Genomic DNA, 26145 nt, shown 5'->3' with positions numbered 1-26145 from the left:
TCTGTTATCATTATGTAATGCCCTTGTCTTTTATTATCATCTTTATTTTAAAGTCTACTTTTTCTGATATGAGTATCATATCAGCTTTCTTTTCATTTCCATTTGCATGGAATATCTTTTTCCAACCCTTCACCTTTAGTTTGTGTGTGTTCTTACTCCTGAAGTGAGTCACTTGTAGGCAGCATACAGATGGGTCTTTTTTTTTTTTTTTAATCCATTTATTCTCCCTAGGTCTTTTCATTGGAAAATTTCATCCATTTACATTTAAAGTAATTATTGATAGGTATGTACTTATTGCCACTTTGGTAATTGTTTTCTGGTTTCTGTAGTTTTTCTCTGTTCTTTTCTTCCTCTCTCTTTTCCTTGGGTTTTGGTTGTTTTCTTTAGCATTATTTTTAAATTTCTGTTCATTTTTTTGTGTACTTACTTTATGTTTTTTCCTTGTGATTATCATGAGGCTCACATACTACATTCTAATTAAATAGCAGTTTGTCTTAAATTGTTAGGAACTTAAATTTGAACACATTCCAAAGCTGTATATTTTCACTTCCCCAAGTGTTTTACACTTTTGATGACACACTTTACATCTTTTTATGCACCCCTTAACTAACTATTGTAATTTTAGTTAATTTTACTACTTTTGTTTTTTTTTTTTTGTTTTTTTTTTGCGGTACGTGGGCCTCTCACTGTTGTGGCCTCTCCCGTTGCGGAGAACAGGCTCCAGACGCGCAGGCTCAGCGGCCATGGCTCACGGGCCCAGCCGCTCCGCGGCATGTGGGATCTTCCCGGACCGGGGCACGAACCCATGTGCCCTGCATCAGCAGGCGGACTCTCAACCACTGCACCACCAGGGAAGCCCCTACTTTTGTCTTTTAATCCTCATGCTTGCTTTATAAGTAATTGATATACTACCTTTGTTATATATTTACCTTTTCCAGTGGATTTTTACATTGTTTTCTTATTATTTAATTACTGCTGTTTATTTTCAGCCTAAAGAAGGTCCTTTAACATTTCTCTCAGGGACAGTTTAGTGGTGGTGAAGTTCTTTAGCTTATGCTTCCCTGGGAAACTCTTAATCTCTCTTTCAATTCTGAATGGTAACCTTCCTGGGTATGTTATTGCAGAATTCTTGGTTGGTTGTTTTTTCCTTTCAGCACTTTAAATATGTCATGCCACTCCTTTTGGCCTGTAGGATTTCTGCTGAAAAAAACAAAAGAAAACAAAAAACTGCGGATAGCCTTATGGGGTTTCCCTTACATGTAACAGGTTGTTTTTCTCTTGCTGCTTTTAGTATTCTCTCTTTGTCCTTGACTTTTACCATTTTTAATTATAATGTGTCTTGTTATGTGTCTCTTTGGGTCCATCTAATTCAGAATTCTCTCTGCTTTCTAGACCTTGATGTCTGTTTCCTCTCCAGATTATGAAAATTTTCAGCCATTATTTCTTCAATATTTTTTCTCATTTTTTTCCTTCTGGGACCACTATAACACAAATGTTGTTATTCCTGTTGATCTTGTCCCAAAGGTTTCTTAAGATGTATTCAGTTTTTTAAATTCTTTATTCATTTTGCTGTTCTGTCTGGGTGAGTTCCATTGACTTGTCTTCCAGCTTGCTTATTCATTCTTCTACCTCATCCAACTTGTTTTTGAACCCCTATAGTGTATTTTTCAGTTCAGTTATAACTTCTGTTTGGTATTTCCTCATATTTTCTGTCTCTTTGTTGAAGTTCTCACTGTGTCTGTCCATTCTTCTCCTGTGTTCAGTGAGAATATTTATGACTATTACTTTAAACTCTTTATAAAGTAGATTGTTTAACTCTGCTTTATTTTGTTTTCTGAGGCATTGTCTTGTTCTTTCACTTGGAACATAGTCCTCTGTCTCCTCATTTTGCTTAATTCTCTGTATTTGTCTCTATGTATTAGGTAAATCAGCTACCTCTCCCAGTCTTGGAGGAGTGACTTTATGTAGATGTTCTGTAGGGCTCAGAAGTGCCAGGCACTCAAGAGGTGTCCCCTATGTGGACTGCATGCATTCCCCTGCTGTGGAGGGGCTGCAGCTGCTGCTGCTTCAGTGTGCTGGTGGGCAGGGCTGGCCTCTATTATGGTTGGCTGCAGGACCTGGTCATGGTAGCTGCTGAACACTGGGCAGAGTCACATCCCAGCTGGTTCTGTAGCTTGGCCAAGGCACAGGAGTAGGTGGAGCTCTTTGTGGGGCACATCCACTGGCAGTAACAGGTTAGATGGAGATTTCCTAAATGGTGCTCTCCAGAGATGGTATTAGCAACGTACCCTGAGATTTCAAAAATGGCTCCCACCAGTGTCTTAGTCCCCAGAGAGCATCTCAACTGGTTCCTGCCTCTCCAGCAGACACTTTAAGATCAGTAAGGGAGTCCCCTTTACCTTTGACCTTTTCAAGTGATTGAAATCACTTTTCAATCTGGTGATTTTGTGCTGGTTTTCAGGTTGACTGAGTCTGCATGTGACCCCTTTAAGAGTGAGTTTTCCATTCACTGTAGTTCTACAGTTTTCCTGGATGTATTACCCATTGGTTTTCAAAGCATGTGTTTTAGGGGCTCATCTTTCCTGTGAAGGATCTAAGGGTTGGGGTGCCTGACGTGAAGTTCAAATCTCTTGTTTCTCAAGGAAAATATCCATACCTTGTGATCCTTCCAGACTGTGAATCGCTGTGGCTGGGGTGTGTCGTTTTTCCTTGGCATGACTGCATCTCTGTTTCTCCTAACTGTCCCTTTACCCTTTGTGGCTGTCCTTTCACCCTTTGTTGTGGAGATTCTGTTGTGTTTTCAGGCCCCTTTCAGAGGGAATTATCCCATATGTAGTTGTATATTTGTTGTATCTGTGGGAAGAGTTGAGTTCAGGATCTTCCAATACCACCATCTTGAACCCTCCCCAATGATTGCTTTTAAGTTATCAAACATAAAGAAAAACATAAGCAATGATTTTTGAAGAAACTCATAGATATTGAGGGGTTAAGTATCTTGGTTAATTTGGGTTTATACCAACTAAGAGAGCTCTGCACCTGTGGTTTATGCCAGTAACTGTCTTCTCAAAAGAGTTCTGACATGGTAATCTATGTAAGCAAATCTTCCAACAGTATTTGTCAAAATATATAGTTATAACCTGTAGTGCATCATAAAATTGATTTAGTGAGGCATGACCACTATTTTAAAAATAGATTACAAGTTAGAATCAAAAACAGAGAATTGCATTCATGTAGTAAGGGAAAATTATTTTTTAGCATTGTATGTATGTATGTATGTGTGTGTCTGTGTGTGTGTGTAACTGGGCCACAATGTAAAATATAATTGTGGGAGATGGTTGAAAATACTTGGATTTTTACAGGGTATCTTAAAATGGATATAAACCAACAGATCAAAAATTAATGTCCTCAATCAGCTATTTGATAAAAATAGCAAAGAAAGTAATTATGTCTTCCTTAGAAAATAAATTCGATTTTTTTTATGGAGAGAAAGAATAGATAAAAGTTTGGTAGATTGGTTAAGAAAAGCAAGGAGAAATGTGATGGCCTCTGTGAAACTTCAGGTAATTCAATAATGAAAATGAGTTAAGCTTAGCAAAGTAAACATCTTATAGAGCAGGAGATAATTACAACATTTTGCTGACAATTATAGGTAACTGCTATGACATAAAAAAGATTTCTATCTCCATACAAGATTAATACAATGTGTTTCTCCCATACTTTACAATGAATTTGCTTCATGTTTATCTTAGTATAAGATACTTATGTCTTAGTGTGAGATACGTCACTGTAAATAACACACATCTTATAAAGTACACAGCATTGACCTTTGCTACCTATGTGATCTCAGACACGTTATTTATCTTCTTTATTAAATGCAGACATAAAATTATTTATCTATTAAGGGAAGTCTTAAAATTAAATAATTCATGGAAAGTGCTGTGAATGGTACCTGGTATGTTACTAAATGTTCAATAAATATGCGCTTATTTTTTCTCAAGTAGTTCATGATTTTTTTTCCTTAACAACCCATAAGTTGCACAGAGAAGGTATTTGATAAATAAACATTTGCTGAATTGAATTGAATTGACAACACGGGTTGGGTAAGTAAAATGATTTCCTTTGTGAAGGTGAAGAGTTAGATTTAGTAATTTTCCCAAGGTTTATACAGCTAGTTTAGGGGAGCATAGGCTTCTGACCTAGTTCTTATGAGTTGTAAATCAGGGCTCTCCTATAAGGCAAGTGTAATTGACCACTGAGTTGATTTTTAAAACAACCCTGCTACTCTTATGATTGTTTTATGAACATAAAACCCAAAACAGTCTGGAAAATAGTATACTTTGTATCTAATAACGAGTTAATGTTTTTTAAGTATTCATTAACTCTGCTAAGTACTCTGTATGCTTTACCTCACTTACTTCTCATAACTTTGAAATACATGCTCTTATTACTCACATTTTATAGATAAAGAAACTGAATTTCAGAGAGGTTAAATAGCCTGATCAAAGTTGTTAGTTGGTAAATTCTAAATCAGTATTTGAACTACAAATCTGACCCAGTTTTATGGACTCTACCACCAACCTTTCCTTAATCTAACTCAGATAAGATATCATATATTCTGAGAGGAATTTTGACTCTTCCTATTTAGGTCCTCGCTATACATCCTTACAAGGAGAAGCAGGATAGAGAGAACAGAAACAGAAAACTTGCTAATTTTTCAGCTGCTCTTTTGTTCATTCAGCATTATAATTTTGTTTGAAGTACTGTGGCATATACATATTTAGATGTATTATTCATTTTTAGTCAAATAGAAAGACAATTCAACCTTTAGAAGTACCCATAATATGAATCCTCTATTAGTGGAGAGAACATTAATAACTTCTTATAATAAAGAAAAGCTATGTGATCTGTGGCAATAGAGAAACACTGAAAGGAAAGGCAGCTATGTATAAAAACATGATATACCTGAATGATATGTCAAGCAGAAAGATATAAAGTGAAAAGCCATTATTTATGGCCTCTTTAAAAATAAAAAACATATACTTACAACCTTCAAAAGCATGTCTCAGAAAACACTAATTTATAATTTTAATGTGTTGTCGTTTATATGTTAGTTGGGATAGAACTGCAATATTTAACATTTTTTCCGTATTTCTCGTATGTTTATGTTTTATATAATGGATAAGTAGGAAATATTTCAGAAATCATATGTTAGGTATGAATTTTCTTCACTGCACTTCCCTCATGATGTCTTTGTTTTTGTCTTTATGGTTATGCTTTTTCACCAGAGATGGTTTTCAGTTACCTTATTGGTGTTCACCGCTGTGATGACCCAGACACATTGTGCATTGCTGTCATACTGGAATGGAAAGTTGGGAGACGTAAAGGTTCCACTTGGTCCTTGAAGATTAGAGCCACATGTCTTCACTAAAAGAGAAATTGCATTTTAAAAGGTGAACGTGCCACATGCAAAATCATAGCAATAAAATAACTTGCAAATAGACTTTAAATTCAAAATTGCACAATAATAACCACATTGAAATATATATTATGACATTCTAATGTGACATCGAAATGAGAGTGTTTTTTACACCCTGAAGTTCACAAGCTCATATTTTAAACATTAATCGAAAACTAGTTATGAAAGTGTGAAGCATGATAAGTTGTCCTCTGACTGTAAATAGGTTAGTTTAATTAGTGAGAGCTTATATTTATTCAATATTGTGTTAACAAAATTCTACAAAGAGGAAAAAGCAAATCTTTGGATTGATTAGCAATTTAAATAGTGTTTTCCTTTCTATTTATTAAGTACACTAGGACTCATAATAGCATAATAGCATAAAACTCATAATTGAAACATCAATATTAAAACTACTTTTTCTGTTCTTATAACTATGAATTGAGCCATTCAGATTACAAAAAGAGCTACACTGAGGTAATTTTAAGAAATTCCCACAAAAGTCATGTTATAATATTTCCTCAGTTTTCTAACCCTTTTCTCTTCTAATTAACAAAAGAGTTTCTGACCACACTGTATATGTCTTGACTTCCTTCTTGAGCACCACAAAAGTTTCTTGGTGGCATTACTTTTGATATGCATTTTTTTGCCCCATTCCATTAAAATCCTGCCTAAGTCATCTTTTTCCAATCCATCAATAATTCATTGTACTTTTAAGTCATGTACAGTTTAACATAGATTTTCATATGCACATAAAACTTTACATATAATCACTTTAAAGATCAGTTTATGGAGGTCCCAAAAGTTTGTTTGACTTGTCCAAGATCACTCAGCTAGTAAATAACATAGTCAAGATTCGAGCTCAGGTCTTCCAACTTCAAGTCTTATCTTTTTATCATGAAATCTGTGTCTCTCTAGTACGTTAGTGTTTTTTAGCTAGTTTTTTTTTTTCCCCTTTAGCTCATATTTTAGCATGAATCTATTCTAGACAACTTTGTGGTGATTTATTGGTTACTTTTAATTTTCTCTTGTTTGTGTCTGACTTCTATATTTTAAACAATAAAACTGTTATTTTATAATAAGGAAAAATTAACAAATGGTATTTTTCTTCCTTCAACATCAATTACCAACCTTCCCTTTTTCATTTACTACCCCCTTCTTGTAAGTCTTCCATGTTCATTACTGCATTTTCTTCTCTCCTGTTCACTTTTTTTATTTTTCTCAATTTCCAATTTCCATAGTAAAAGTACCTTGCTGATTTTAGGCTACCAAAGCTTTGTCAAGGCCTCACAAAATTTCTGAATATTTAACATTTGGTTTCTTTTTTACAGCTTTATTGAGATATAGTTGGCATATAACATTGTGTAAGTTTAAGGTGAACAACATGATGATTCACCTCGCATAATCACCACTTGGGCATGTGTGTGTGTAGTGAGAAATGTTTAAGATCTACTCTCTTAGCAACCTTCAAGTATGTGATACAGCATTATTAACTATATTCACCATACTCTACATTATATCTTCAGAAGTTATTCATCTTATAACTGGAAATTTGTTCCCTTTAACCTAGCACCTCCAGACTAACTTTTGTGTGTGTGTGTGTGTGGTATGCGGGCCTCTCACTGTTGTGGCTTCTCCCGTTGCAGAGCACAGGCTCTGGATGCGCAGGCTCAGCAGCCATGGCTCACGGGCCTAGCTGCTCCGCGGCATGTGGGATCCTCCCAGACCGGGGCATGAACCCGTGCCCCCTCCATCGGCAGGCAGACTCTCAACCACTGTGCTACCAGGGAAGCCCCAGCCAGACTCACTTTTGATAATTACTATTCTACTCTCTGTTTCTATGAGTTTGTCAATTTTAGATTCCGCATATAAGTGAGATCATTATATTGCAACTTCTCGTAAGTCTTCCAAGCTCACTACTTCATTTTTTTCTCCCCCATTCACTTTTGAAAGTATTTCAGTCTAAGTTCTCTTGTTTCAGTGTTGAAATGGCTGTCACAATGCCAGAAATGACCTCCTAAATCTAATAGTATCTCTTCATTTTTTTCTACATATGTAATCTCTCAGCAGTAATGGAAAGTATTGACCAACTTTGAAATTCTCAGCTGTCCCTTACATAGTCCTGAATCTCTTGATTCTAGGCCTATTTGCTTTGAATAGTATGCTCCATACCCTGTGTTCTGGTTCTATTTTTTTCCCAATCTGACCTTTAAGTAGCATAATATTAAACTATTTCACAGTCTATTTTCTCTTTGTTCAATGCTCTCTCTGAATAGTTATTCCAATTCAATTTTACGGCAACAATGATCATTTGTGTTGACAGCTCTCAAATCTACATCACCAATTTTGTCATCTCTCTTGATTTCTAGAGTAAATTTTTTCTCTGTCTACTGGAAATTCCATGAAATATTTTAAAGTGTTTAATGAAAACTTTAACTAACCCCTCCACCTCCTTCCCATGCGTACATATGCACTCCTCAAGACCTATGTATTCCACTTCTTAAACATCTTATCCTTCTCTTTCTTCTTTTCCCAATACCCAGTGCTTCATAATCATCTTTTTCCTAGACTAGATATAGCTACTTAACTCCTTTCCTATACTTCATTTTCACTCTCTGTTCCATCCTCCTTAGTGCTACTACTCTTACCTTTCTAAAATACAAATTTGATTATTTCACTTAATTGCATAAAAACTTGACCTGTTTCCTATAGGATAAATTACCAACTGCCTAAAATAGAATATAAAATCATTCCTGTAAGGATATAGGTTTATTTTCCAATACAACTTCCTGCCATCTTATACTGTCATACACTCAACTTCTGCCAGAAAAAAATAAATTATCTTTTTTCTTTGAATATATATACCTTTTATAGTTTTCCACTTTTTCCATGCTGTTCTCCAAGGCTAAAATATTATTCCTTCTTACATTTGCCTGCGGAAAATCTATTCATTTAAACAAAGTTAAACCAATGTGCCACTTCTTTCTATAGGAAGTGTTCCCAATTCTTCCACTCAGGGTTCTGTAATGGATTGTAGTCCTCACAGCACATCATTTGAACGGCATATCCATAAAGGTGTTTAAGTGCTAGTGATGTGATAAAGAATGCAGTATAAAATACTTAAAAACTTTATAGCAATAAGAATTTTAGAGCAATCACATGATTGGTTTGAAGTTAGTAGAAACATCTTTCTAATTGACATACTACTTCAAGTGGCTTTTACTACTTGGTAATTCTCTGGCATGCTTTGTTTTCTAAAATGTGCAAACACTTACAGTCCTTTGTGGACAGGCCTTGTTTATCATCTCTGTTCATTAACTCCTAGTGCATTGGCCTTCATGATGTAGAAATGTTTACTGAAAGAACAAATATCCAAGTTCTTTGGCACAGCTCTTAAATGAACTGTAAAATATGTGCTCTCTATATGCTGATATAAAATCCTTAAAAATATGTTTCAGACTGGGAAACTGTCTTTTTTGAAAATGATTTTCTTTTCACATAAAAATAAAGAAAAAAGCACTCATAAAATGACAAGTAAGAATCACTCATAAAAATGCTGGTCTTCCTGACTGCTTCTGTCCAAACCAAAGAGTAACCACTTAACAAGTAAGGTTGTATTTCTGCAAATATTTTCATTTTGTAGGTGTACATGTTTTTACAAAATTCTTGGCTTTTTGTGTGTTTGAGTGTTTTAAGAAACTGAGCTAATTCTATACATATTCCTCTGAAACTTATTTTCCCCTCATGTATCATGAATACTGTTCTAGGTCAGCATATGTAGATTTATTTAATAGATTTCACAGTTGCAACGGTAGCTGATGGATGGATTGAAAATTTTTGACAGGCTTCAACTATGAGAATAGCACATGGTAATTAGGGGTTTCCCTAATCCTGGGTTGGGGAATGAGAAGACCAGCCATTTGAGCAATTTGCAACAGCTGACCCATAGCAACCAACATACAATATAACTGAAAGGAAAAATTATCTTGTAAGCCACTAAGATTTCGTGGTTGCTTGTTATACAGCACATGCTAGTGAAAGTTTGTTTTAATTTTTTCAGCTAAAAACCATAATCCAGGAATGGAGATCTTAGTACCTATATCTTTATATTTGTGCTAATACGTGTTCTTTATATTTGTGCTATCATGGCAGAATGAATTCTTCACAGGCTTACTTAGCTACGATATGTGAGGATTTAAAAATTGGATAAATATGTGTAAATTACTCCACACTTTTTTTCAGTATACTCTCAAAAATGGTATAAAGGAGTATAGGTCTCCACATTCTCACCAAAATAATAGTGTTATCTATTTGTGTTTTTGTCATTACATTAAATATGTTAATAACATTTTGATTTCCTATTCTCTACATTATTAGTATGGTTTAGCAGAAGTTTTTACTGTTATTTCTATTTCTTTTGCTCTGATTTTTCTGTTCATGTACACTTTTCTAGTTTCAATTGTCCTTTTCTCATGGTTTTACAGAAGTTTCCTACATATTATCAGTATTAACCATTTTTTATGCATGTTGTAATTATTTTCCCAGTTTTTTTTTTAATTTGTAAACTTTGCTTTTAGTTAATTTTCTCTGAAAACTTTTTTAAAAGTACATGTAAATCTGTCAGTATTTTCCTCTAGGGTAGCTGTGTTTTATGTCTAGGTTAGGAAAGGTTTCTTCAAATCTAGGTTTTCAAAAGTTGAAAAGGTTGAAAACACCATCTAATGTTTAATTCCCATACTTTCAAATTTTATGTTATATTTAAACTTTTCATTTATCTGGAAATTATTTTTGTATGGTGTGAAGTAGGGTAGATAATTATACTTTCCAATATATGGATATCTGTTTTCCCAGTAGCATTTATAGTAAACTCTGTTTTATTCTCCACCAATTTAAAATGCCATATATACTATGTTATGTTATGCTCCACCCCCACTTTCTCTCAGAAATCCATACATGGATCTGAACTGGTATTTTGTGTATTGATTCACTTATCTATGATTATTTCTCTGAAATACCATATTGTTTAATCACTTTTAATATAGACATTGCAAATCTCGTCATTGTTCAATTTCATTATTTTCTTTGTTATTCTTGAATATCTACTTTTCCATGAACTTTTGGTATGTCAGTTTGTGAAGTTTAAAAAAGATTGGTAGTCTTATTGAATTATATTGAACTCATACATCATTTTGATACAAATTTTCTTCTTCAATGTAGCATTAATAACACAAAGGTGAAAGATAAATGTGATTACAGTAGATGCTTATTAAATGTTTGATAAATAAAGCAGAAATTCCTGATTTAAGTTTTAGAAACACAGAAATAGTAGAAAAAGGAGAAAATTTTCTAAATGTAACAATGAATGTACGAAATTAAAAGAAGTATTAGACTATATAATAAAATGTGAAAACTTTTGCCATTAAAGATTAGAATAAAACATGGATGCTCAAAATCTGTGACAACATTCAACATTATCTCAGAAGTTCTAGGTAATGCAATAAATAGGAAAAATTTGGAAAGGATTACAAAATAAAAAGGTATCATTTTTTTACTTACAATATGCAATTTGCCTACCTAAACTCAAGAGTTAATAATTTGTCTACAATTTATACTATGTTATGTTTAAGAGTCATGTAAACTGGCTTTGAAGAAAACATGCATATGAAAATTTAAAGTTTTCTTTTATAAAAATAATGATTGGCAATTCAAATGGAAAGACCCAATTCACACAAGCAACAAAGTAAATGTGTAATTTTGAAAAACATATTTGGCAAGAAAGGTAGAAGACTTCTATAAAGAGAACCATAAAAAACATTCTGAAGGAAATGAAATAAAACCTGTGTAAGTGAAAAGACAGGTTGTGTTCTGGATGGGAAGGCTTGTTGTCACAAAAATGTTAACATCCTGATTTCAGCAGTTTAAAATGAATTGATACAAATTAGCTAATTTTTATATAGTCTATATATCTATGATTATTTTAACTCTTAGTTGTCTAATATAGTTATTTTACAATATTCTATATGTCTTATTCATGTTCCACCTATATTTTTAAAAAGGCAGAGAAGAATAGCTAATTCATCCTTTTCTAGTCTTGTTTTTGAAGTAAAATGAGCCTATATATAAGGAGACACTGTGAGCTACTGTTAAGAGGATTATGCCCTTTCAAGAAAATGATGTAAGTATAGTAGCAGAAAACAAACAAACAAAATTAATCCTTAACGTCTATCAATATACCATAGTCCTATTTTTTCCTCAGGTCAAGCACATAGAGTTAACTATGCTTTGAGAAACACCTAAGAAAAAGGTTAAATACAATGAAATATGTTTTGGTTCAACTGTAACCTCCAGGCATTTAGATTTATGCTGGATATAATGTTTGAACTACTCAAGTAAGAGAAGCAAAAAATTTATTTTTTGGTTGAATAAGAAAGATACAATTCTCAGGTTAAATATTCTTTTTGCATGGAATATACCAGCTGGGTCCAGTCTGTAGTGGTCTCTGGGTCTAGTGAACCCTGAAGTATCTCTTTCACTCTCTCCTTCCAGAATCTTCATGAATTTTTAATAATATTGAGGGACTATTGTGATCCTGTTCCAACATATTCTCAAGATCTGAAAATTCCTTAAAGCTCCTTCCACTCACTTACTTGCAATTCCTTAAACACAGTGAGAATGTTTCCACTTTAAGATGTTAGTACTTGCCTTTTTTCTCACTTTGTATAGGTTTCTCCTCAAACAGTTCTTAATAAATAGTCTATTCTGACTAATCTATATGACTAACCTATCTAAACTTTAGATTTTTAAGTATCACCTTCATACACTACATACACTGAGATATACATATTTACACACAGTATATACACATGCATACATGTGTACACACACATATATATACCATTGTTTACTGTCTCTTTTCCTTATTAGAATGACAGCTACATGAGAGCAAGGACTAGGTTTTGTTCACCATGGTGTCTCCAGTGCCTAGAACAGCGTGTGGCCCATAGTAGATACTCATTAAATACAGGAATGAATGAATGAGACCATGATTAAAATAATGAGAGTCACAACAAAGATTTGATTTTGTTTCTGGTTTCTATCTTTCTTCCCCCCACCTCCTTTGCATGTAGTGGCAATTTAGGCTACCACCCTTTTGTGGATATTGTCATCCACCTAGGATTCACTAACAGCTCTGTGAACAATTAATCTCTATTGTCTCCTGCTCTAAGGCTGTGTCTTAGGTATGTTGGAAGATTTCTAGCAAGTAACAATGCTTTGTTATGAGGGGCACGATAGCCTATGTCTTTAACGGAGTTATGATGATGAAGTCCAAATAGCTTTGTAGTTTGTGTATCTTTACTATCCCTGCATCTTCAACTTACTTTGTGTTCATACTTGAGCAAATCCAAACCATCTGAATCTCATTCTTTTACCTGTAAACTTAGACAGTTACACTATATCACCCATTCTCTCTGACAGGCATACAATGACTTTACACTATATTATGCAGTTATCTCTGTGCTCTTAATGGTTTATCCCAATAGATGCAATGAGATTAGTAGAGCCTGGAAACTATTTTGTTGTCCAATCTCAAGAGACATAGCTTTATTAAAATGGTTTGATGACGTATGAAACATGGAAATTATGGATTTTTTAGTAAAAAAAAAATCAATTTGAAATCTGATGTATTTGTAACATTTCCCTTTTCTTTCACCTGTGAATTAACATTGTGATCTTACCCTAGCAGAAGTATTTCCATTTCTATCTTTCAATATCCACAGTGATCTCTTTTCTTATTATTCAGAGATGAGACTCATAGTATTAGATCATTTCTGAGAATAACTTGACATTGGCCACAGAATAAACTATATTTCTTATGCTACACAAGAGGTGATAGACAAAGCAGGTGACATTAACTTTAACTTAGTAGAGTTTCTATTGCTCCTAGAAACTCTTAACTTGTAACTTGGAAAATTAGACGTTCTAATAACGTATGACAATCAATGTATACAACAATGAATAAGTATGAATAGCCCAAACTTTGTGAGCTTCACCAAATCAGAATGGCTTAGACTATGGGAGATGTACCAACAAAAAACTTATTTGTGTTAGGGTTTCTGATAGGGCCCTGCTAGGTACGACAATAAATATTGCTAGGGAGAAACATAAAATGACTAAAACTGAATAAGTGCTGGTACTTAATGATGGACAACTTCTAGTATTCAATGGGACTTGAACATGGAGAGACATGGTATGGTTACCTCCCAGACATGAAAGGGAACTATCCCCGATCTCATAGAGGTAAACTAGGGCAAGCGTTACTCACAATTTCTTTCTATTCTGTCTTTGCCCAAACACCACCAGTGGTAATTGAACTCTATCCTTACTATCTATACTTTGCAACAAGGTTGATAGCGTGTGTTTTTATTATGACATCTGATTAAAGCAGAAAGTGGGTTTTTTGTTGGATTGATTTTAATTATTTTCTTTCCAAAAGACTGTCTCCTGGGACTAAGACCCAGGAGAGGAAAAAGAGAGTTGTGATAGTATGTCCAGTCATTTAATAACTATTTAAAAATGTAAATTTATTTTGGATTCCAAGATAGTGAAGCAAACTATATGTTATAAATAAGAAATATTCGATGGTGGTTGTTTGAGGGAATCAGACTTATTATCATTTTGTAAACTTCAGTAAGAATCTAGCACCTAAAACTTTATATGTCTATGATATAAACTGATATTAAGCTTATAAGTTGATATAAACATAAAATTTAAACTGATATTATAGCAATACATTATTAATGTCACAAAGCAAAATTGATATTTTTATTATTTACTGATCAAATATGTTCCAGATCTAGAAACAAATAAGATCTAACAGTTAAGAACTTTTGTTCAGTGAATGTAATGATCAAATTGTTCACTGAAAATAAAAATTAACTTTCCCATTTCAATGTAATTTTTCTGATAAATTCTACATACTAATTTTAGATGATATATTTTAATTTATTTGTGAAAGTTAAATGCTATACAATACTTATTCTGCAAATTCATATATTCCGAAAACATTAAATGAGTGCATTATTCTGTTTGACGCACTGTGCTAGACACTGAAAGGTAAAGAAGACAGTCAAGGTCTCTGCCCTCATGGAGTTTACAGTCTAGAAGAGAAGAGAAATACTAAACTAGTAGATAAAGTTGGATTTAAGAGATGCTATGAAAGTAATAGATCAAGAAAGGCTATGGAAGGAGATAACAGATCAGGAAAGACTACTCATATGAAGTGACATAAAAAATAATTGTTTTATTTCTATGTTTTGCCCCCCCACTTATCTAGTAATTTGGGAGTCTTTCTCCTATGGCTTTTATAGAATCCTTATAAAGAATAAACATTATAAAAAAATTGAGGGTGAACTTGTACAACAATAACACGGTATTCATTTCCATGTAACACTTTTTGAGACATCTTTTAAAGTTAATATGTGATCATTACTATTGGAGATGATTGAATGGAAATGCTTTAGGGACATTCTAAGGAAAACAAACAAAAACAAATAAACACCCCATGTTGGCAGATGTATATGTGTTGAATATAAAATAATCTACTGAGAAAAAATGACTGAGAAAAGAAAATGGCTCAAGAAATTTAAAAATTTCTAAGACAAGTTATAGGAGATACAAAACATATATTAGTTCAAACAGAAAATAAATATTTTTAAAGTTGTGAAAAATATTTTATAAATTAAAGGAAAAATTTTAACGAAGTTATTAGCAACCTAATGAAGAAAAAATGCTTTGAAAATGAAAAAGGTTTGGGGAATTCATTTTTAAGTGGGATCAGAAAAGATTTGCTGTGAACAATGAATAAGTCTTGGTAGAAATTTATTATCAAAGTGGACAAAGGAAACCAGGACAAATGAGAAGAATACCACCAGAACTAGTGTCTGCTTTCTTAATGGACATAAATAGAAATTGTGGAGTTTTCACACAGAAAATAAACTGCATTAAATAAGGTACAGATATATGACTTAAGTGTCAAAATTTTACTCCTTCCGCATGATATTTGGCATATGTCTTGAAGGACTACGTTCAAAAACAATTTATCTTTCTCTTGCATTTTTTTTTCTGGGGAGGAAACTGCTAATAGCTTGGAAAGTTTCACACAGAGTTATTTTCATTATGAAGTGAAATTCTACATTGGAGTTTCCTCTATAACAATCTTAAACCCAGAAAAGTAGATTTAAGTAATGCCTTGAAATATGGTTATAATGCTTTCAATATGTCAGAATTTCATTTTGGTCTTATTTTACTTGTTAATAATTATTTAATATAGTATATAATTTCAACTACCTGAAAAAATGTTGAATTATTAAACTAAGACCTGTTATTAAACTTCAGACAAACAGGTATAGAAACATTTCTTCAAATTAATTAGAATTCTCATATTGTTGACTGTTGGTCATGAAACACACACACACACACTCATACATACACACACGCATCTGAAAGTGAATGATAAAATCTATTTAAATCAGTGTCTGGAACTATCAGAAAGTAGTTCAGTTTAATAACATTTAATTGGACATCCTAGTCTCTACGTCTTCATGAGAAGCTGATAAAATGTCAGAAGTAGAGTAACAATTAGGACTAATCTTCAAATACATCTTAGTGTCATCTGCATAAGAATGAAAGTCTAATCCATGTCTTCACTAAAAGGACGCATATAAATGTGGAATAATAATGAAATGAACCCAAAGCAGGGAACTGGAAAACAGAGGACATGCTAATGAAAGGGATAGAATTCAAATTAGCAAGGGGCCAACTCCATAGGATCAGATAAATTTGATTAAAACCCAGCAAACGCAATTCCTATTAAAAATGAGAAATAAACGTATAGATTTCCAATGCAAAAAAAGTAAGCAATTTTTTGTTTTCTTTTCCTAGTTCTTAGCTGTGAGTAGTTTAATCTAGTCGTGAAGGTCATGTTTACATATAATACAGCCTCTCCTTGTGCTTTGTTTCACTGAAACATGCCATTGGTATTAGGATGAGAGCACATATAGCATCAAGTCAGTAACTGAAATGATTTACATGAATTAATATTTTATCATGCTTTATGATGAAAATAAAAGAAAATCCAACTTAATCTAGGTTTGTTAGTAAGAGAAACAAATTAGGTGGTAGGATAGAATCAGATGAATTATCATGCACAACATACATGGAAACTATAGTGTTCTTAAGGCCACCCGGTGGGGAAAGAGGGTGGAAAAGAAATGGGAAGTAGAAGAGTAAGGAATAAGATGATGTGAGTAGGAGGATGGTGTGTAGTTACGAAGTCAGAGGAAGAAACACTTCAGCAACTGGTTGGACAAAGAATTTAACAGATAAGTGTATGTAATATTGAATTTCAAGTTGTTTGCTACTTTTGATGTAGACTGCCCTCCTTTTCCTAAATTATCCAGAAGATTAATCAAGCAAGTCATTACCTAGTTATCACCTGCATATTTAAAAATTGTTTTTGTTTGTTTAGATAAAATTGGGGACAATGTCTACTTGAATTTATGTAGAACAGAAATAATCTAAAAATCAGAAATTTAAAGACAAAATTAACCATTAGACATTAAGTTTCCAGTTATGAGCAAGAAATTCACTAAAATCTTTTAGAAGAGTTTAGACCTCCTTTATTTATTTATTTTTTTAAATTTTTATTTATTTATTTATTATTATTTTTTTTTGCGGTACACGGGCCTCTCACTGTTGTGGCCTCTCCCGTTGAGGAGCAACAGGTTCCAGACGCGCAGGCTCAGCGGCCATGGCTCACGGGCACAGCCGCTCCGCGGCATGTGGGATCTTCCCAGACCGGGGCACGAACCCGTGTCCCTTGCATCAGCAGGCGGACTCTCAACCACTGCGCCACCAGGGAAGCCCCTCCTTTATTCTTTTAATTTTTATTTTATATTGTAGTATCATTGATTAACAATGTTGTGTTAGTTTCAGGTGTACAGCAAAGTGATTCAGTTATATATATAAAAGTATCTATTATTTTTCAAATTCTTTTCCCATTTAGGTTATTACAGAATATTGAGCAGCATTTCCTGTGCTATATAGTAGGTCCTTGTTGGTTATCTATTTTAAATATAGCAGTGTGTACATGTCAATCCCAAACTCCCAATCTATCCCTCCCCAACTCTTCCCCTGGTAACCATAAGTTCATTCCCTAAGTCTGTGAGTCTGTTTCTGTTTTGTATATAAGTTCATTTGTATAATTTTTTTTTAGATTCCACATATAAGTGATATCATATGATATCTGTCTTTCTCTGCCTTACTTCACTCAGTATGATAATCTCCAGGTCCATCCATGTTGCTGCAAATGGCATCATTTCATTCTTCTTAATGGCTGAGTAATATTCCATTGTATATATGTACCACATCTTCTTTATCCATTCATCAGTCTATGGACATTTAGGTTGTTTCCATGTCTTGCTATTGTAAACAGTGTTATGATGAACATTGGGGTGCATGTATTCTTTCAAACCATGTTTTTCTCTGGATATATGCCCAGGAATAGGATTGCAGGATCATATGCTAGCTCTATTTTTAGTTTTTTAAGGAACCTCCATACTGTTCTCCAAAGTGGCTGCACCAATTTACATTCTCACCAACAGTGTAAGAGGGTTCCCTTTTCTGTGCACCCTCTCCAGCATTTATTGTTTGTAGACTTTTTGATGATGGCCGTTCTGACTGGTGTGAGGTGATATCTCATTATAGTTTTGATTTGCATTTCTCTAATAATTAGCAACGTTAAGCATCTTTTCATGTGCCTCTTGGCTGTCTGTATGTCTTCTTTGGAGAAATGTTTAGACCTCCTTTGAAATCAGAGGTTAGACTATCTGATCTACATCTAAAAAGGCAGGGAACTTCATTTGACAATTTGTAATTTTAAAATGCACCATGCTCTAACTTACTTCCATAGCTTTTCACATGCTATTTTCTTCATCTCAAATATTCTTTTTTAGCTCTTAACCTGCTAGCTAAAATTAATTCTCCCATATCCTTATTTGTATTAGAGCTTTAACACTCTATCTTTTTGTTTACCTACAAGCAATTATGTTCCTTTATGTCAGCAACTATTTTATCTCTAAGTGACATGAAGTTGGTTTAGTGTATAACATAGTAAATGCTCAAAAAACTTTTCAGAAATTTTAATTGATGAATAATTAAATAAAGTGAAATATACCTAAATATAAGAAATAAAAAAGGTGAACGTTTACAATTTAAACGCTTCAATTAAACTGCGAGGAAAATAGGCAATTCATCAAAGAAATGTCTCAGGGAAATTGGATATCACTTATAATTTTTGACAATCTTTCAACCTAGTGGAAGGTCAAATGAATATTTGATGATGATTTGTTATAATTATTTTATGGAGGATATTTATTCAACACAAAACATTGACTTAGAATGTTTCCATGCAGAAAATGAATAAGATAGGATCCTTTCTTTAACGGATTTGAAGTCTTGAGGAGTTAGATACAAAGAGGTTATTTTAATAATGTGTAATAAGTGCTAGATAAAGGTAAGCAGGTGTTATAGGAGCATAAAAAGTGGACATTTTTGCAACCTGGGAGTTTAAAGAAGGCATCCTTGAGATGATGTCAGAGTTGAATCTTGAAAAGTTACGACACGTGAACTTAGAACAGAAATTCAGGATAGGCTTCCAGGCCGAGGGAAAAGGGGCACTAAATAACATATTGTGTATAAGAAAACTATGTAATTCACAGAAAAATCTAAGATTGTTTGGAGCTGGGGAGATTCTTTAAATGGAGACGGAGAGGTAAATGCCTATTCAAGGAAGGCCATAGATGATAGTCTATGGCAGTTGCTGGATTATTCATATTTGGTCAAAACTAAAGGGATAGTTTGCAGGTGTAGAACATCATTTTACTTAACTATGTCTATATTTTTAACGTGATCAGTCCAGGTGCCAAATGCAGAATGGATTTAAGAAAGTAAAAACTAGATACCTGGAGACAAGAATGAAAAAGTCAAGTCATGTACTTTTTTCCCCATATACTTAAGTTTTTTTGTTGTTGTTTTGTTTTGTTTTATTATATTGCTCTATTTAGTTTTAATGCAGGGTCACAACATATTTATTTATTCACTCATTAATTTAGTCAGTCATTCACACAACCAATACTATTTATAAAAGAACTACGAATCACTCAACAGGATGAGAATTGGTGATCATATAGTCATAAACCAGGCCCTGCCTCCCCACACACCTCACATTTTCAGGATAGAGACAAACATGAAACATCAACTATAAGATTAACTAAATAATCTTAAAAAACGCTACAAAGGAAAAGTATAGGGTGCCCTTGAGAGTATATATTTGGGAGACTTACTACAGCAAGAGGAGTCAGATCATGAAGCACTTTCCCTTAAAAGACTCATTAATACAAGATGGCTTAAGGCATGGCAAAGAAGGACAAAACGTAAAAAAAAAATCTGGATTATATAGCATAGTTTTAAAAAATTAAATAATTTATTTTTTCCAAATATATCCTACAACCAAACCAAGTTCTAATATTTTCTTTGAATCCTAAAAATATGCTTTCATGAATTGTTAGGAGTTACTGTGGCTAGATTTTAGCTCTTTGTGATGCTGCTAAGCAAGTTTTAAAGTAGCAGGACTTCCCTGGTGGCTCAGTGGTTAAGAATCTGCCTGCCAATGCAGGGCACGCTGTTTCGAGCCCTGGTCCGGGAAGATCCCACATGCTGCAGAGCAACTAAGCCCATGCGCCACAACTACTGAAGCCCGTGTGCCTAGAGCCCGTGCTCCGCAACAAGAGAAGCCACGGCAATGAGAAGCCTGCGCACCGCAATGAAGAGTAACCCCCCACTCTCCACAACTAGAGAAAGACTGAGCAGCAACGAAGACCCAATGCAGCCAAAAAATAAATTTAAAAAAACCTTTTTTTTAAACCACTTTGTTTTAGGCTTACTATCTTTTGCCCCTCAATCTTTTTATTCATACCAATAGGCTTACCAATAGGCTTAACAAATCCCTGGTTGTATGAAAACCATGTAACAGGCAACCATTTCCCAAAATAATGGGGTTTCATGAGAAGCTTTTTACTGCTCAACACCAAGTAGAATATTCCTCTAAAGTGGCATCCAAGATCTTTATAAAGGAAGTAAAAAAAAAAAGAGAGAGAGAGAAAGAAAAAAAAATAAGGACTAGGAGACTACTTCTGGGAATTGAGTCAGTGAATCCCAGGATATGAGAAACAATGATATACAGGAGACTATATTTCTCTATGCAAAAGAATTATATTTTTAAAATTATTATTAATTATTTCAAGGAACAAAATATAAGATTCTATAGAACATCAACTGCCAAGATCACTTGTTGTGTTTACACAACTCATTCCTATTCCTAGGAAATTGGCAGGTAGGATGGCATTATTATATTAATCCAAGCCAAAGTTCTAAAAATTATATTTAAAAATATTTTATATATATATATATATATAAAGTACAGAAGCCTTGGCACAAAGCTACCATTAGAAAAAAAAAAGGACCAATAAATTGGTCCTAAATTATGTAGACATTGGATAGAAAAGGAAAATTAATCTATCCTTTGTCTGCTATACTGAAACAAGTTGGATGAAACTTTAAAATTTTGAGCCCCAGAAACAGGTTAAAGGTCTCATAAGTGGAACTCTAGGAAATAATTTCTACAGCCTGATGTGTTGACAGGTGAATTATCTTAATTAAATCTCTCAAAGATTTTAAATTAGTAAAAATACAAAAAGCCCATATTTATTTCATTTCAAGGAGTGAAATATAAATGTCAAAATTAGGTATCACATGCTCAAAGGCATACAGTTGATCACCTGGTAACTGTGTTGGGGGTGGCATATAAAAAGAAGGGTGTATGTGGCCATCTGGAAAGCAATGCCCTTAATAAAGGAGGAGACCTCTACTGAAAAATGTTTAGATACATCTGAACTTGGGCCAAGATTGCTAGTTCTAACTTTTCAAGGGAAGTTCATGTGAAATCTTCATTTTTTCAAATGTCAAATTCTTTAAAATATATCGACATATAATAGCCAAAAACACCCATAGGCTATTTCTGGACCCCGACTTATAATGCCTGAGCCACATATTCATTTTTATACAAAATTAAAACAAATAGATTTCAATGAAACAGTTTGAAAACATAATTGCAAACTATTTCAATTACAAGATTGCAACAAACTTTTAATGGTTCTAATTGAAAATCGTTATTTAAAAATTGCTTTCACAATAAAAATCCCTTATCAATTTATTTATTTTATTCTCCTCTTCAATGTCATTTATTATAAATACAATTTTTATTTTGGAATAATTTTAGATTCACAGAAGAGATGTAGAAATCATACAGACACTCCCCATGTACATTTTACCCAGTTCCTTCTAATGTTAATATATTGCATAACCATAATTTATTTATCAAAACTAAGAAAGTATCATTGGTATATTATGATTAACTAAACTCCAGACTTTTTTGCATTTCATCATTTTTTTTTAACTAATGTTCTTTTTGTGTTCCAGGATCTAATCCAAGACACCACATTACATTTAATTATGTCTCTTTAGTCCCTTCCTTCAATGTCATTTTAAATTAATATTTTGCCGACTTTCCACCAATGTGTGTGTATGCGTATGTGTAAGAGAGAGAGAGACAGAGGTAAAGAGAGAGACAGGGAGGGAGGGAAAGAGAAAGAAACGGAGCACACGTACTTAGTTTAGAAGGTCAATACCCCCACATATAACCAACCTTAGAATAAATTTGAGGATTAATTTCTTAGCTGGCAAATCTTGGGGACTCGGAACAGGGTGAAGTTGATAAGGTAATAACATGCCACAGAAGTCTATGCACTGCAGTATAAGCATCTTTCTAGCCATAACTGTTAAAGATTCCTTTCCAAGGTTATAGTTAGAAACCTAAAAATTAAAAAAAAAATGCTACAAAGTATTGTAACCCAGACACAAAAAAATTTAGTGCTCTAGAGCAGCCTCTACATTATTGACATTTTGGACTAGATAATCATTTATTTTGTTGCAGGGGCTGTCCTGGCATTGCACTATGTTTAGCAGTATCCCTGTCTTCTACCCACTAGATGCCATTAGCATTCATCCCAAACTTATGATAGTCAAAAATTGTCCCCTGGGATGTTGCCAAATGTCCCCTGGGTGGTAAAATTTTGCTCTCTTCCATTAAAAACCACTGACTTAGAGGAATATCTTTTGTTCTAACTAATCTCTTTGATTTTTTCTTATTCCTTTGCTTCTTTTTATTCTATACTTACCAATGAATTTTGGTGAAAGAGAATTATGGAAATAAGGCATAAACTTCAGCTTCCATTACAGTGGGAAGCTATCATAGTAAAGCTGTTTAATAGAGTGTTTGGACACTCCAGAAATAAATAAAAATCTTGTTAACTCAAATCAAATTATATGTTCTTCTTTCTGGGTCCTTCCCCTATCATTTACCTAATCCCTACTGTTACTTTAGGATTTAAGTTGGCAATCTTCTGGGAAGATTTCCCTGATAGCCCTAATCCCACTCCACCCTGAACAGAGTGTTCCTCTCATTTTCCAATTTTTTAAAAGATCTCTATAAAGTAATTTATTACCAATTATTATCTTACTCTCTTCTACTGCCTTGTTTCCCCTCAGTATACTGTAAGCTCCTGAGGATGATTATCACAGTATTTCTGATTGCACCTGTAGGCAGTTAATAAGTGTTTACTAAATGAATGACACATTCAGGCAACAGAGTCTTGATTGAGACACCAAACTAAGGGATTTGGTATGCCAAGGAGCAGAATAAGGTTACTGGAGATGAACAAAAGAAGCCTCATGAAAAAAATATTGAGGCACAATATATCTGGAGCTGTCTGTATGTGTATATTTTATATATTTACTTTGAGAAAGTAACATTAATCACAAAATGGGATATGATGAAATACTTAACGTAATGATATAAGCTCTTCCCTTGGCAAAGTTGACAAGCACTTGAAATATCTGTTTCTTACTTGCTAAGACTCCTCCTGATCTCATGTTATCTAGTGGGCATGAGATTAAACACTCTCTATTTGAATCCAAATGCTAAATTCCTAAAAACTGTACAAAAATTTGCTATATAACTACAATTAATGAAAATAGGGCTGGTTTTTGTTGCTGATGTTTTATTTGTGTTGCCTTCTTCTCAAGAGATTTCATAGTCTCAATATCTCTTTGGTTGTATAGTTTATTTGCATTCTCAATGTTCATGAATACATAATTAGAGGAACTAATTTCTTACTTGTAAGCATACTGGTAATGTAAAGCTCAGTATCTACTCAACATCTTAGGAGGGGAGAGTCATATTATGTCTGGAATGTTAACCTAGAAAGAATGTCAGTGATGAACTATTTAATCTAAGTGAACATTTATAGGTGAATAGCATATAATGCTAAAATAAATCTTAAAGAATTTTAGAGGGATTTCTACTTTTTACATTCATTAAATCCTAACCTGTCTATACCAACCAATCAGAAATGCAAAACTACTATATATTACAAATATCAGGGTTGTGTTTTATTTTTCCTTCTGATGTAGATTTAGAATAAACATTGAGTACAAATTTTCAGTTATAAGATGAATAAGCTCTGAGGATCTAATGTACAGCCTGATGACTATAGTTAATACTACTGTATTGTATACTTGAAAGTTGCTGAGAAGAGGTGTGGCCAAGATGGCTGAGTAGGAAGACCCTTAGCTTACCTCCTCCCTCAGGCACACCAAAATTACAACTATTTACAGGGTAACTATTGATGACAATGACCTGCAGACTAGCAGAAAAGATTTTCCACAACTAATAACATAAAGTAGGAACTACAAGAGACTGGTAGGAAGAGTGGACACGTGGTATAGTCAAGATCTACAACACTAGGTATGCAACCCAGAAATGGGAAAATAACTGCAACTGCAAACGTTCTCCCCAAGTAGTGAAGGGTCCAAGCCCCATCTTAGGCTCTCCAGCCTGGGGTCCTTCAGTTTGAAGATGAAATCCCAGAATGTTTGGCTTTGAAAGCTAGTGGGGCTTGTATAAAGGAGAGTCAGAGGGCTGTAGGAAAAACAGAGGCTCTGCACTTGAAGGGTATGTACAAAATCTCACATTCTCTGAGTCCCAGCACAAAGACAGTCATTTGAAAGGAGCCTGGGTCAGACTCACTTGCTAATCTTGGAGGACATCCTGGAGAAGGAAAGTGGGACTCCCCACAGGGACATAAAACTGATGGTTGACATTTTGGGAAGTTAATTCTATCACAAGGGTACTGGTGCTGGTGAATACCATTTGGAACTCCTCCCTCTAGCCTATTAGCACCAGCACCAGCCTTAGGACCCCCTAGACCCCACATCAAGCCACACTTAGACCCGGCCCCACCCACCAGCAGGCCAGCACCAGCCCTGGCTCCCCCAGTCCCTGTAACTAGCCACATCAAGACTCTGCCCCACCCACCAGCTTGACTGCACCAGTCCCAGGACCCCTCAGGCTACATGACGAGCAGCACCAGGATCCAGCCCCACCCACCAGTGGGCCAGCAGTCAGGGGCCAGTTCTTCCTACCAGCATGTTCACATTAGTCAGCTCTGCCATAACAGAAGGGCTCATGCAGCTCACATAAAGGGAACCCGTAAGCATATAGCTCTGGTGACCACAGGGAAGTGTGCTTCTGGGCCCCACAGAATGTCTCCTACATAAGGTCACTTCTCCAAGACTGGGAAACACAACTGATCTACCTAATACACAGAAATAAACACAGAGAATTAGGAAACATGAGGAGACAGAGGAATAAGTTCCAAATGAAGGAGCAAGACAAAAATTCAGAATAAAAAACTAAAGGAAGAGGAGATAAGCAATCTACCTGATAGAGAGTTCAAGGAAATGATCATAAAAATGCTCACCAAACTCAAGAGAAGAATGGATGAACACAATGAGAAGTTTAACAGAGTTAGAAAATGTGAAGAAGAACCAAACAGAGATGAAGAATACACTAACTGAAAAAAAAAAAGCAATAGAAGGAATCAACAGTAGATTAGATAATACAGATGAACAGATCAGTGAACTAGAATACAGAGTAAAAACCACCCAATTCTAACAGAAAAAAGAATTTGAAAAATGAGGGTAGCTTAAGAGACCTCTGTGACAACATCAAACAGAATAACATTTGCATTATAGGGGTCTCAGGAGGAGAAAAGAGAGAAGAAGGTGCAAAGACCATATTTGAAGAAATAATAGATGGAAACTTCCCTGATCTGGGAAAAGAAAGAGACATCCACCTCCACATCCATTACATAATGAGAGTCCCAAACAAGATGAACCCAAAGAAATCTACACCAAAACACATTATAACTAAAATGGCAAAAATTAAAGATACAGAGAGAATCTTAAAAGCAGCAAGAGAAAAGCTACTAATTAGATATAAGAGAACTCCCATAAGACAAAAGCTGACTTGTCAGCAGCACAGTATATTCAAAGTGATGAAGGGAAAAAACCTACAATCAAGAATACTCTACCTGGCAAGGCTATCATTCAGATTTGAAAGAGAGATAAAGTGTTTTATAGACAAGTAAAAGCTAAAAGAGTTCAGCACCACT

At 34.2% G+C, this 26145-nt stretch overlaps 1 protein-coding gene across 3 annotated transcripts in view; it reads right to left on the bottom strand.

Annotated features, from left to right (window-relative positions):
• CSMD3 (CUB and Sushi multiple domains 3) overlaps positions 1–26145 on the bottom strand; it is a gene marked incomplete at both ends in the record, with an annotated part of 1078626 nt that overhangs the window by 588214 nt on the left and 464267 nt on the right. For all 3 annotated transcript variants that reach the window (XM_082674966.1, XM_082674967.1, XM_082674968.1), the window contains one exon: positions 5303–5424. In XM_082674966.1, coding sequence (XP_082531092.1) covers positions 5303–5424 — 122 coding nt within the window. The remainder of the gene's footprint in view (positions 1–5302; positions 5425–26145) is intronic.

This window comes from Grampus griseus, assembly GCF_964374135.1.
Source record: "Grampus griseus genome assembly, chromosome: 17".
NCBI classification, from domain to species: domain Eukaryota; kingdom Metazoa; phylum Chordata; class Mammalia; order Artiodactyla; family Delphinidae; genus Grampus; species Grampus griseus.
The sequence above is the reverse complement of the archived record's forward strand: the minus strand, read 5'-3'. Positions and strand labels throughout refer to the sequence as shown.